General features: G+C 42.3%; 1 protein-coding gene across 1 annotated transcript; it reads left to right on the top strand.

The window, feature by feature from the left end:
• Window positions 1-6,936: 6,936 nt before the first annotated feature.
• Window positions 6,937-9,150, top strand: LOC123427021 (HMG1/2-like protein). Its single transcript, XM_045110952.1, has 8 exons — window positions 6,937-7,156; window positions 7,254-7,331; window positions 7,414-7,533; window positions 7,622-7,679; window positions 7,788-7,832; window positions 7,913-7,984; window positions 8,188-8,264; window positions 8,909-9,150. Exons 1-7 carry the CDS (start codon window positions 7,092-7,094, stop codon window positions 8,230-8,232), a joined length of 483 nt encoding a protein of 160 aa, XP_044966887.1. The 5' UTR covers window positions 6,937-7,091; the 3' UTR covers window positions 8,233-8,264; window positions 8,909-9,150.
• The last annotated feature ends 1,922 nt before the right edge of the window (window positions 9,151-11,072 follow it).

Genomic DNA, 11,072 nt, shown 5'->3' with positions numbered 1-11,072 from the left:
CCGGAGCCCGAGCTCCGCCATCCAGCCCGAGCCGAGGCCGCCGCGTGTGCTCCCGTCGCCTCTCAGATCCGGTCCGGCAGCCCCGGATCTGGCGCCCCCAACCCTCGCGCCGGCTACCTGATCCCGCCGAGATCTCGCCAGGTCCCTCGCCGTCCCTGCAGCCGGCGAGCCTCACTGCGCCGCCCGGTGGTTTGTTGCGTTGCCTCGCGCGAGGGAGACGATCGGGCACTCGCTCTCCCGCGTGGGCCTGCTCCAGCACGACCGAAGACCCGAAGGTGACCCCCCCGTTGAGCCCTCTATTTCTCGTCTGCGCGTAGTATTGCTATATTGCGCCACTGGTTTCGGCCCGTTTAGATTTTTATTATATTTCTGTGATTTAGTATTTTCAGGAAATAGAGTAATTTCAAACGGCTATAACTTTTATTTCGTGCATGGGTTCGCGACGTATTATATATGAAACTTGATTAGTTTTTCGCGTAGAAAATTATTTTGCAACTTGCATGTATGTTTGGAGTGTTTGACCCACTGTTTGCCTAGATTTACGTGTTGTACTAATAGGTATTTGTTGCGTAGATATTTTTGCGTGCATACGTTTTCCTCAAATACCATAGATAAAATGTTCATGTTGTTCGGGACCCTTTGCCATGTATTTTAGAGTAGTTGTTTGCATTTTTGCATGTAGGTTCCGTCGCTCGTTTGCTATGTCGTGTTTAGGACATATTCTCGCATATATGTGTGGCGTGAGTTTTATTTTGCAACCCTATATATTATATATGTTTTCGGGGTAGAAAAATCCATAGAATTTAACCGTGCATTTAATTTTGTCGTCCGAGTAAGTTAGTGTGCGTGATATTTTGCCATGTTGCCCTCTTGTTTATTTTGTGAGATTTATTCCGTGCGTGATATGCATGAGTTGTGAACTAGAAATATGCTCTTGGATATGTATGTTTGCCCCTGGTATTTTTGGTTGATTTATAAATCCATGTTTATGTGTTGTTTGCTTGTTGCCAACAGGCTAGAAAATAGTGCTGATTTGGAGATGCTGAAATATTTCAAAGTCTGAGATCTGTTATATTTTTCTTGTTGTCTTGCCATGAGTTTTGCTAGTGATCTACAGCTCCTTTGGGGTTGGTGCAATGAAGTTAGTTGTAGTCCTTCAGATTTTCTAGCATGCTGTAAATTTTCATGTCATTTGGTATCTTGTAGCATATAGTTTTGCTGCTGTCAATATGCCTTCAGATCGAAAACTGCACTGTCAATAGTGTTATTTTAACTAAGTCTGAAACTGTGTGTGAGATGTCATTTTGTGAGTTCTTTTCCTAGTGATCCATGCTTCCATGCTAATTGTATTTAGTAGGGTGTTGTTGTGCATCTTGACCACTACTGCCTCATGTTTCGTTTGAGCATTTTAGAATTATGTAGCTTGTTGTTTTGGGGTGTAGAAAATGTCATGTTGCTCTTTTGGCAGATTGTACCTAGTTCTTGTTTTGCTTGTAATCGTTGAACCGTGGCTCCGTTTTGATCATGTCATATATGAAACTTGCTTAGAATCTTGTGTAGGTTCATATTATCTTCTGTTTGTATGTTTTGGGATGCTTGTGACTGTCATTGCATACATGTTGCATTCATGCCATCATATCTTGCGGTGTTCGTATCTTTTAAACCGTAGCTCCGTTTGAGATGTTCCATATATGTAAATGGACTAGGAAGATGCGTAGAATCACGTGAACCACTTTATTTTGTTGTTTAATAATTATTAAAACGTGTTAGTTCAGATCTGGATGGAATTATAAATTAACGTATGAGGTCAGTTCAGAGATGTTATATGTCATTTCTGACCTCATTTAAAATGCCTAGATAGGTAGCTTAATTACGCTTCACCTCTTGTCATGTTTAACAAACATTTAATATTGTTGTGTAAATAATCGTAAGTGAACTAAATAATTAAAGGTGGAGTTTCGTCAATATGCAATTCGTTGTATATTGAATTTCACTTAATGTGTAGTGTTTCATGGTGTGAATTGCCATGTCATACCGTGCAAAAATGAAACCGCTCATGCATCATTTGTGTTGTGCATCGCGTGGTGAATATCGTGTGTTGATTCTTGTTTCCGGTTTGCTTCGTCTCGATAGAGTTCCGCAAGCGTGTCGGAAAATGAGGACCCGTTCGACTACGTCGGTTCGTCTGCTTCACGGAGTCATTCTTCTTCCAAGCGGGACCTCAGGCAAGATGACCATTTCCCTAGATATCATTACTATCATTGCCATGCTAGTTGTTCGTTTCTGTCGCTATGTCTCGTTGCCTACCACATGTTAAATATCAGCCTCCCAACATTGCCATGAAAACCTTCAACCTGTTCACAACCTAGCAAACCACTGATTGACTATGTTACCGCTTGCTTAACCATGTGTTAGCATTCCTAGTTGTAGGTGCAGTTGTTTCCATGTGATAACATGGGTTCCTTGTTATATCATCCTCTTAATTGCTATTTAATTTAATGCACCTATATACTTGGTAAAAGGTGGAAGGCTCGGCCTTTCTAGCCACGTGTTTTGTTTCACTTTGCCGCCTTAGTTTCGGCTACCAGTGTTATGTTCCATAAATGAGCGCTCCTAACATGATTGGGGTTGTTATGGAGACCCCATAGATTCTTGTTTGGGATAAAGCTCGTCTGGCAAGGCCCAACATAATAATTCTGTTAATACTGAAAAACATAGGGAGTTAGCACTACCCGAGGAGTAATTCAACATAATACAGGGATGGCCAGTGCTGATGGTGCTGGTCCAAAACAGAGTCGTGTGCAGGGCCAACCCGGGGCAACTCGGGTGATTTCTATCACGCCACTTTACGCTGCGCTCATCCGATTGTGCCCTCAGAACGAGATATGCGGCTCCTATCGGGATTGTCGGCACGTCGGGCGGCCTTGCTGGACTTGTTTTACATTTATCAAGCGTCTTGTGCGATGGTTTCTGAGGATGCTTTGAGCTAACTCGAGGTTGTGGTTTTCCAATAGGAACCTGAAGAGATCACGGGTTTCCCTGATCGAGGTCATTCCGTCGCAGCATGTGGTAGTTTGTGATGGACTAGTTGAAGCACCCCTGCAGGGTTAAATCTTTCGAAAAGCCGTGCCCGCAGTTATGTGGCAACGTGGAAACTTTGTTTAACATCCGGTTCTAGATAACTTGAAGTTAACTTAAATAAAATATGCCAACTGAGTGCGTAACCGCAACTGTCTCCTTCGTGAACTCCTTCTACGACCGAGGACACGGTGGGGTTATGTCTGACGTAAGTAGGTGTTCAGGATCATTTATTTGATCATCAATAGTTCACGTCCGTTATGCGTAGACCATTTCCTCTCTTATTCTTGTACTCATGAGTTAGCCACCTCATATAAATGCTTAGTCGCTTGTTGCAGCCTCACCACTTAACCATACCTCACTCACTAAGCTTTGCTAGTCTTGATACCTTTGGAAATGAAATTGCTCAGTCCCTGTGGCTCACAGATTACTACAACACCAGTTGCAGGTACAAGTAAAGGGTTACTTGACGCGAGCGCGTTGATTGTTAATTTGTAGTTTTTTTCTTCTTCTTCATCGATCTAGGATGGGTTCCAGGCCGGCAGCCTGGGATAGCAAGGATGGACGTCGTTCTTTTATCGTTTGTTTTCGTCCGTAGACGGACCCTGCTCTTCTTCATGATGATTGTATTTATTGTACTGATGTGACTCTGATGTAGCTTGTGGCGAGTGTTAGCCAACTACTTATACTCATCTTTTCAGTACATGTACTTGTAACGATATCCATTCTCGCGAAACGACGAGATGGGTTTCTATCACTCTCGAGGCCCTCGCGCCAAAATATGGATATGACCGCACTTTGGGCGTTACAGGAATTGTTCCGCTAGAGAGAAAAGGTGCTCATGTCTAGGTTCCGCCTCCGAATGACGGCTCTTCGTCCCGAAAGTATCCTCCTAATTTTTTCTAGGTCCAAACCCTTCATATAGGAGAAGAGGGGGGGGGGCACGATCGCTTACGGGACCCACAAGGCATTAGGGCGCACCCAGAGTGGTTGGTGCGCCATGTTGCCTTGTGAGGGACAGGTGGACCCCTCTAGTACGTCTTGGCTCATTTTTTTATATATTTTAAAAATATTCTCCCTAAACTTTTAGGTCATTTGATGTTCAGTAAAATAGGAGTGTCTAATGTAGCATTTTCAGGTTCAGAATTCCAGCTGCTGGTAATGTTCCTCTCCATGTAAACCTATTAAAATCGCAGAGAAAAGGCACTAAAATTGCATCATAAAGTGGAATAATGACAACAACAATATAAATAACAATGGGAAATCATGATGCAAAATAGACGCATCACCCCTTGTTGCAACTATTCACTATGAAGGAAGAAGGGGCATGTCACATCATCCGACTCCACAACTACACAGTTAGCCAATAGTAATAACCTTTCGTCCAAAGTTAGCATACGTTCAATGGTCAACTTCACCCAGCGTCAAGAAGATTATCAACATAAATATGCAAATATGATATTAAATCCTAATACCAAGCAACCTATTACACACTAAGGTTCATCCATACCCCGAGAATAGCGGGTCTACTCACACATGGAAACGGTAATCATCATGATAATGGTACTGGAGTACATGGATGGACGAATCAACCAATACACCAAAGGGTCCACTAATGTTTTTGATGTTGCAGATGATAAGGATTTGGATAATGATGACAATGGTTATGAAGATGGTGATGATGACTTCGTTCCCCTCGTGGTGAGAGGGATCCCCTCCTTCTCCTAGTTGATCCTTTCTATGGATGGGCTCTCGACGCTAGGGTTCTGCCTTTTAGATGAGTTTCTGGAGTCTCAGCATGTCTGATTCTGGATCCGCTTCAACAAGGTGAAAATAGATGATCATCGAGAGGTGTCGGCGCGCCAAACGACCAGTCATGCGAGCGCGTGATCACATGGAACACCGTTTTTCGCTCGGAAAGCGTGACACCAACTGTTTCTTTGGCCTTCTTACTTGATTTTTTTATGGAAAATGTATATCACCTTTAATACATGATTCCATTGTCATTTTTTGAGATTTTCTCCATTAAATGAATGTTGCTCCATAAGTCGTTATCTAAGGGATTATCAACAAAAAAAAGTGTGCGAACACGGTAAAATTCCACAAAGCAAATAGGCAAAAGAATAACGATAAAAGAGTCTCATAATTTGGACGCATCAGCCGACCGTTTAACTTTTTCCATTTTCATATTAAAGAAAAAAAAGGATGCAATAACACAGTTTGAACCACAAAACCTCTCTATTCACGGCATAGAGAAGTAACCACTAGACCACCTCGATTAACATGTTAATTAGCTTCTTTTCCTCCTTTTATCCTCTTGATTTTGCGTCATTTTTTGTTTTCTTTGTTCTTGAAACGGTTTTGTTTGGTCTTTTTCTTTCATTTTTCTTTTTGCTAAATGCATGAACTTATTCTTCAAATTTGCGATATTTTTACAAAATCCATGAACTTTTATTCAAAATTGATGAACTTTTTTTCAAAATCGATGAAATTTTTTCAATCTAAACGAGCTTTCTTACAAAAATTGACGGTTTTTTCAGAATCAATGAATTATTTAGAATTGATGAGTTTTTTAAATTTGATGATTTTTTCAATTGCCATAAACTATTTTCAAGTTTGATGAACTATTGTCAATTTTGCTAAAAAATTCTATTTCGATTTTTTCTTCAAATTCAATGAAGTTTTTTTTTCATATTTGATTTTTTTTTAAATCTATGAACTTATTCCAAAATTTCATGATTTGTTTTCCAGTTTTTTCTACGTGGTGCTTTCATCAGCAGGTACTGGGCCTGCCCGCAACATGTCCCTACGAGAGCCAGGACCTCGAATCTCAAAACGTTGAATATGAGGCGAAATAACTAATTGAGGAGTACTCCTTTCAAAGATCACTTCCATCTAGCCAGGTTGTGAAAAGTAGTGCATTATATGTGTGCCACTTGTCGCAACATGAGAGTTTTTCTTTTTTTCGTAGATCCTTAATTTCAAAATATTTTATCTCTTAAACCGTATGTCCAAATCTCAAACTATTTTCATCGTTGGATTCCTCGCGTCGAGTTCTTTAAAACAAGATCTCATGTTAATAGGTTTTAACAAACTTCTTTCCATGGAAAAAAAGGATAAAAAAACTGGACTCGAAAACCATGCCTCCCGCGAAAGCTAAAAAACACACTTTTTTTCGTCCCTGAGAGGCATGACTATGCCTCTCGTGGAAGCAAACCTGCGCCTTTCGCGGAAGCAAATCGTGTCTTTCACGAAAAAACAAAAAACATGTTTTTCTCGTTTCCGAGAAACACGGCCGTGCCTCTCGCAAAAGCAAATCCCTGCATCTCGCAAAAGGAAAACCCTTCCTTTTGCAGAAAAAACAGAAAACACATTTTTTTCCAAAAGGCATGGCTGTGTCTCTTCCGAAACCAAATTTGTGTCTCTCGCGAAAGAAAAACCGTACCTCTCAAAAAAGAAAAAATATACGTGTTTTTCCGGTTTCCGTGAGCAAGAAAATTCGTGCTTTTGAAGAAAGAAAGAAAATAAGAAATATGTTTTTTCAGATATTTTTTGTTTTTTTCATCCAAAAGCTAAGAAACACCGGTGAAAAACCAAACATCGAGAAAACCCAAAAAAACCCATCTAAAAAGCCAAAAATGTGTGAAATAAAAAATAAAAATCTAAAGAAAATATTCAAGACGCGATACATGAAGATAGCTAAAAATGCGTCAGGTATAGTTGCTCTCAGCTTCCATAACCGATGGCGAAATTCAATCAAGATTGTAATAAAGCCTCTAAAGGTCAACACGGCCATAGTTTATTTATTTTTTCCTGACAGAGAGCCATAAGGCCTTGGTTGCATTGGCCCAGTATTTACCTGACTCCTATGGGAAAAAGAGGCGCTTGGCCCGATCTCTTTTGTGCCCTAGCAGCTCGCCTCTCGTCTCCCTCGTTTCCTTTCCCCGGAACTCCCCAATTCGGGCGCTCGATTCCTGGCTTCGCCTCGAGCCGATCTCACCTGTTGTTGAGGCATGACGGCTTGCAAGCAGACCGCATCCACGGGCACCGATGTAACCATGGACGAGGCCGACAGCAAGTAAGAATCGAAAACTGAATCTTGTTTCTGTGATGCAAGAGACACCCTAGTTTCGGTGCATCGAGCCGCCGATCCATAACCTTGGATTCTTACGCAGCTCGGCAGCAAAGAGAGATGGAGCGGAGGAGCGGAAGCCCTGGACCAAGTGCAGGAAGGGGAAGAAGGTCAAGGGCAAGTAAGATTCCAACCGATTTGTGTGATGCAATAGAGGTTAATTTTGGTGCGTCGACCCATGACCTTCTCGATGTTCCACGCAGGTTGGCGGTGAAGAGCAATGGAGCGGAGAAGCCCAAGACCCACGACCTTTCCGATGTTGCACGCGGGTTGGCGGCGATGAGCACTGCAGAGGATGAAAAGCTCGGCCTGCTCAGCTACCAGTGAGATGAGATCCTCCACGTTTTTTCTGATTGTTGTTCAGTTTTTTTGCTTTTCTGGACGGCGCTGATTTGACCATGATTTGGTTAGGAACCACTTCTGGATGAAGTACTTCAAAGACATCTTTGACAGGCCGTCCGTAGATGCTGTCAGTTTGACCTTTCAATGCCTCCTTACCTATATCAGAAGGCATAATGATTTGTTTCAATTGTTTCGTGGATGAATTGATATTTTGTTTCTTGTGGAAAACTTTCAGATTAGAAACAAAGCCGCTGAGATCTGGAAATCCTTTAACGCTTCGGTAAGACAGCTTCTAATCTTCTGTAACTTTTGCCATGCTGATTTGTTGTTGATACATACATGGATGGATCTGTGTTGCAGGCTAAGGCCCCTCATGTAGCCAAGGGCCGTGCGACCAAAATAGGCCTGGCTCGGATTGATGAGTTCTATAAGGTTGAGACAAAGACCTAGCGCATTTACCTATTTTTAGATGACTGTACCGTTATAGCTAAGCATCCTCTTCATATATAACGCTCTTCCATCACATATATTATTTCCAATAACAATAGATAATCTCATCTACTTTACCTTTCATTGGAAGAATAATTAAACTATTTGCGTTTGCTTCAACTTTTACGGATTTCTTTCCGTTGTAGACACTGGAGTTGGCGGAGAATAAGATGATGAATCTGAACATGTGACCGCACAAGATCTCTAAGATGTGTTTGAATAGGTGATTTGCATTTTTCTTTTTGTTATCTGTACGTATATCTTTTTGATTGGTTACTCAATTAGCAGGTAATCTATGTTCTTTTGTTTTGTTTTTTAAGGTGTCTGTTGTAAGGATTTGATTAATGTCTGAACTAGCTAGTTATTAGATTTATACGTATGGCTATGAGTTAGATAGCATACGCTCCTGCTTTCTACTCTGCGAGCCTCTCATATGCATGTTAATACAAAGTCAGGCTCACATGACATTTGATTATCTTGAAAGTTCAGTATTTGCCTCCGATGGAGGCACCCATGGTATCATATGTTGCCAAAAACAGGAGAACATAATTGTCAGCGACAGAAGTAGAACGTGTGCTGACACATTAACTTAGTTCTATTCTGCTTCATTCAATGTTTCTGTTGTTGGTTTTGTCTAGTAATACTGCTGAAATAATTCAGCTTTCGATCGTATAACCTTTTTTATGATTTACACAAGGAGTTAGATACCATACCTGTTCAAGTCATGCAAAAATTGCAAGATATAACTTTGTCAGCTTTTCCATGAATGGGCAGTAGAAGTTTGTTTTTATTATTTCCACGTTGGTTTATGTTGGTGCAGTACCGTCGAGCAGTGTCTAATGTGACCATCATGCCATGGTTTTATAGGTGGGCATGCTATTGGAATTGGTCTTGGTGGCCTTGTAGTTGGCAAGGAAGAAGGAACTAAACTTAGTACTCCTTCCGTTCCAAAATAAGTGTTGTGGTTTTGAACTGAAACCACTGCAATTATTTTGGAACAAACCACAACAGTTATTTTGGAACGGAGGGAATACCGATGAATTTTGACGTGTTTCTGTTCTGTTGAACAAAACAGCGCTCTTTTACTATGTAGAAACACGCTTGGATAATTCTTTGTGTTTCTCTAGGAATCTATATCTCCTGTGGAAGTGTTGACAAGAAAATCTTAAAAACTTCATCCCTGCCAGTAGCAAGAGAAAAAGGCAATATATATGAAGTTCTGTTCTCACTTAATTTGAGGCAGCCACAACTCATCGCACGAAAGCTCAAATACCCAAAAGACACCATCCCAGAAAAACCACAGCAAACCAGCGACAAGACATCCATACAGTAACCGTTTTGCCTGGATCTTCCGTGTAACAAGCTACTGGATGCTGAGAATCAATCCATCAATCGGTCGCCAGAGCATCCGATTAATAAGTGATAAATGAAAGGGCCACTTTGCAAAACCACCAACCCTGCCCCCACTCTGTCCACTTGACGCGCTGTGATTCGCTGTGGACTAAAACTGCACAAGAGAAGCAAGTTGTAGGATCAAATAGGGTCACTTTGCAAGTTCTGGGATCAAACCATCACATTGTGTGCAAGTTGTAGGATCCTTGGTGCTATTACCTCTTCTTTCATCCCATGCACAGAAAAACAGATACGGACAAGCAACACCTCCCTGACATGGCTACAACAGTGTTGTCAAGTCATCTCTGTCTCCATCAAAAAGGTATCTAGGACCGACACTATTCTCTCTCCTGCATCCCTGATCACATCCTGGAAAACAGTTGCCTAATTAACTAACATGCGCATGCAAATGGCCTGCTGCTGACTCTTCGGCACGAATCTTCAAGTCGCTGGACACGCTAGATAATAGGGTGTCGGGGCACCCGGGTGCCATGGCACCTTTTCGTTTTCATAAGGTGTCTTGTATGGATTTGATTAATTTCTGAACTAGCTAGTTATTAGATTTATACATATGAACATGAGTTTTGATACCATACGCTCCTGCTTTCTACTATGTGAGCCTCTCATGTGTGTGTTAATACAAAGTCAGGCTCACATGACTTTATTATCTTGTAAGTTAAGTATTTGCCCGTGGAGGCACCAATTATATCATATGTTGCCAAAAACTGGTGGACATGATTGTCAACAATAGAAGTATGTCATTGTTGTTGAGCTAACACGCGATTAACGGCGTCATTGTCCAAAGAGCTTCACAGCAATGACACGCTTTCAATGGACTACCGTGTATTTTGGGTTGTAAGTGTGGTTCGGCCCAAGCCCGTGTAAGTGGTCGCTGTTATAAGCTCCGCGTCCAGCCTGTATTGGGCATCGATCAAGAAATGAAACAATTGCTTGTCCTACCTTCCTTCTTCTCCCCCAAGTTGCTCTTATCCTCTCTGATCCCCAATTCCCTTCTGCTACTCTACTGTTCGGATATCACAAGTGGTATTCAGAGCTTCATCGGTCCGATTCGTGCTTCATAGACTCGAGATTTGTCGGTAACATCGACTGATTGGTTGGTTTTCTGCCTTTGGCGGTCAACTGTAAATCCGTATCAGCGTTAGGTTGAATTCGGAGGAAGTGGCGACGACTCCGTTCAAGCCTAGCACGCAGACAAGGTATCTGGCGGAGTCCATGGGGTCATTCAAAGAGCGAGTGATGAAGGAGTTCGAGGTGTTGTGGTTGTTGCATGCGAAGGTGGACGGGATCGAGGCGATCCAGTCTCATCTCGACGGACTGGATGCGAAATTCGAGGAACAGGCCGCCGGGTTAGATCAGGTCCAAACCAAAGCGAATCTCTCGGTGAGCTCAATCGGGGAGATATATCACGAGCAAGTTCAAGTGGCTAGGGTGCTTAAGGAATCAATCAGCGTCAGAGACACGGATCTGAACCGAACCGCAGCGGAGGGTTGCGTGGGTGCGTCTCCCAAGTCGGGGCCAATTTTTGGTGGGCCGACTACATCGCGCGCTCCACCACCGCCACCTCCTCCTCCATCATTATGACCTCACTCGACAATTCCTCTCCAGGTATCCCACCCAC

The sequence above is a fragment of the Hordeum vulgare genome, chromosome 2H (assembly GCF_904849725.1).
Source record: "Hordeum vulgare subsp. vulgare chromosome 2H, MorexV3_pseudomolecules_assembly, whole genome shotgun sequence".
NCBI lineage: Eukaryota > Viridiplantae > Streptophyta > Magnoliopsida > Poales > Poaceae > Hordeum > Hordeum vulgare.
This window is presented reverse-complemented; position numbering and strand designations above follow the sequence as displayed.

What these genes read in the sequence shown, in the direction of transcription:
- LOC123427021 (XM_045110952.1), top strand. Translation starts at nt 7,092, where the DNA reads ATGACGGCTTGCAAGCAGACCGCATCCACGGGCACCGATGTAACCATG. An exon ending in ACAGGCCGTCCGTAGATGCT is followed by an intron (nt 7,680 to 7,787) that starts GTCAGTTTGACC and finishes GAAAACTTTCAG; the next exon opens with ATTAGAAACAAAGCCGCTGA. An exon ending in GGATTGATGAGTTCTATAAG is followed by an intron (nt 7,985 to 8,187) that starts GTTGAGACAAAG and finishes TTTCCGTTGTAG; the next exon opens with ACACTGGAGTTGGCGGAGAA.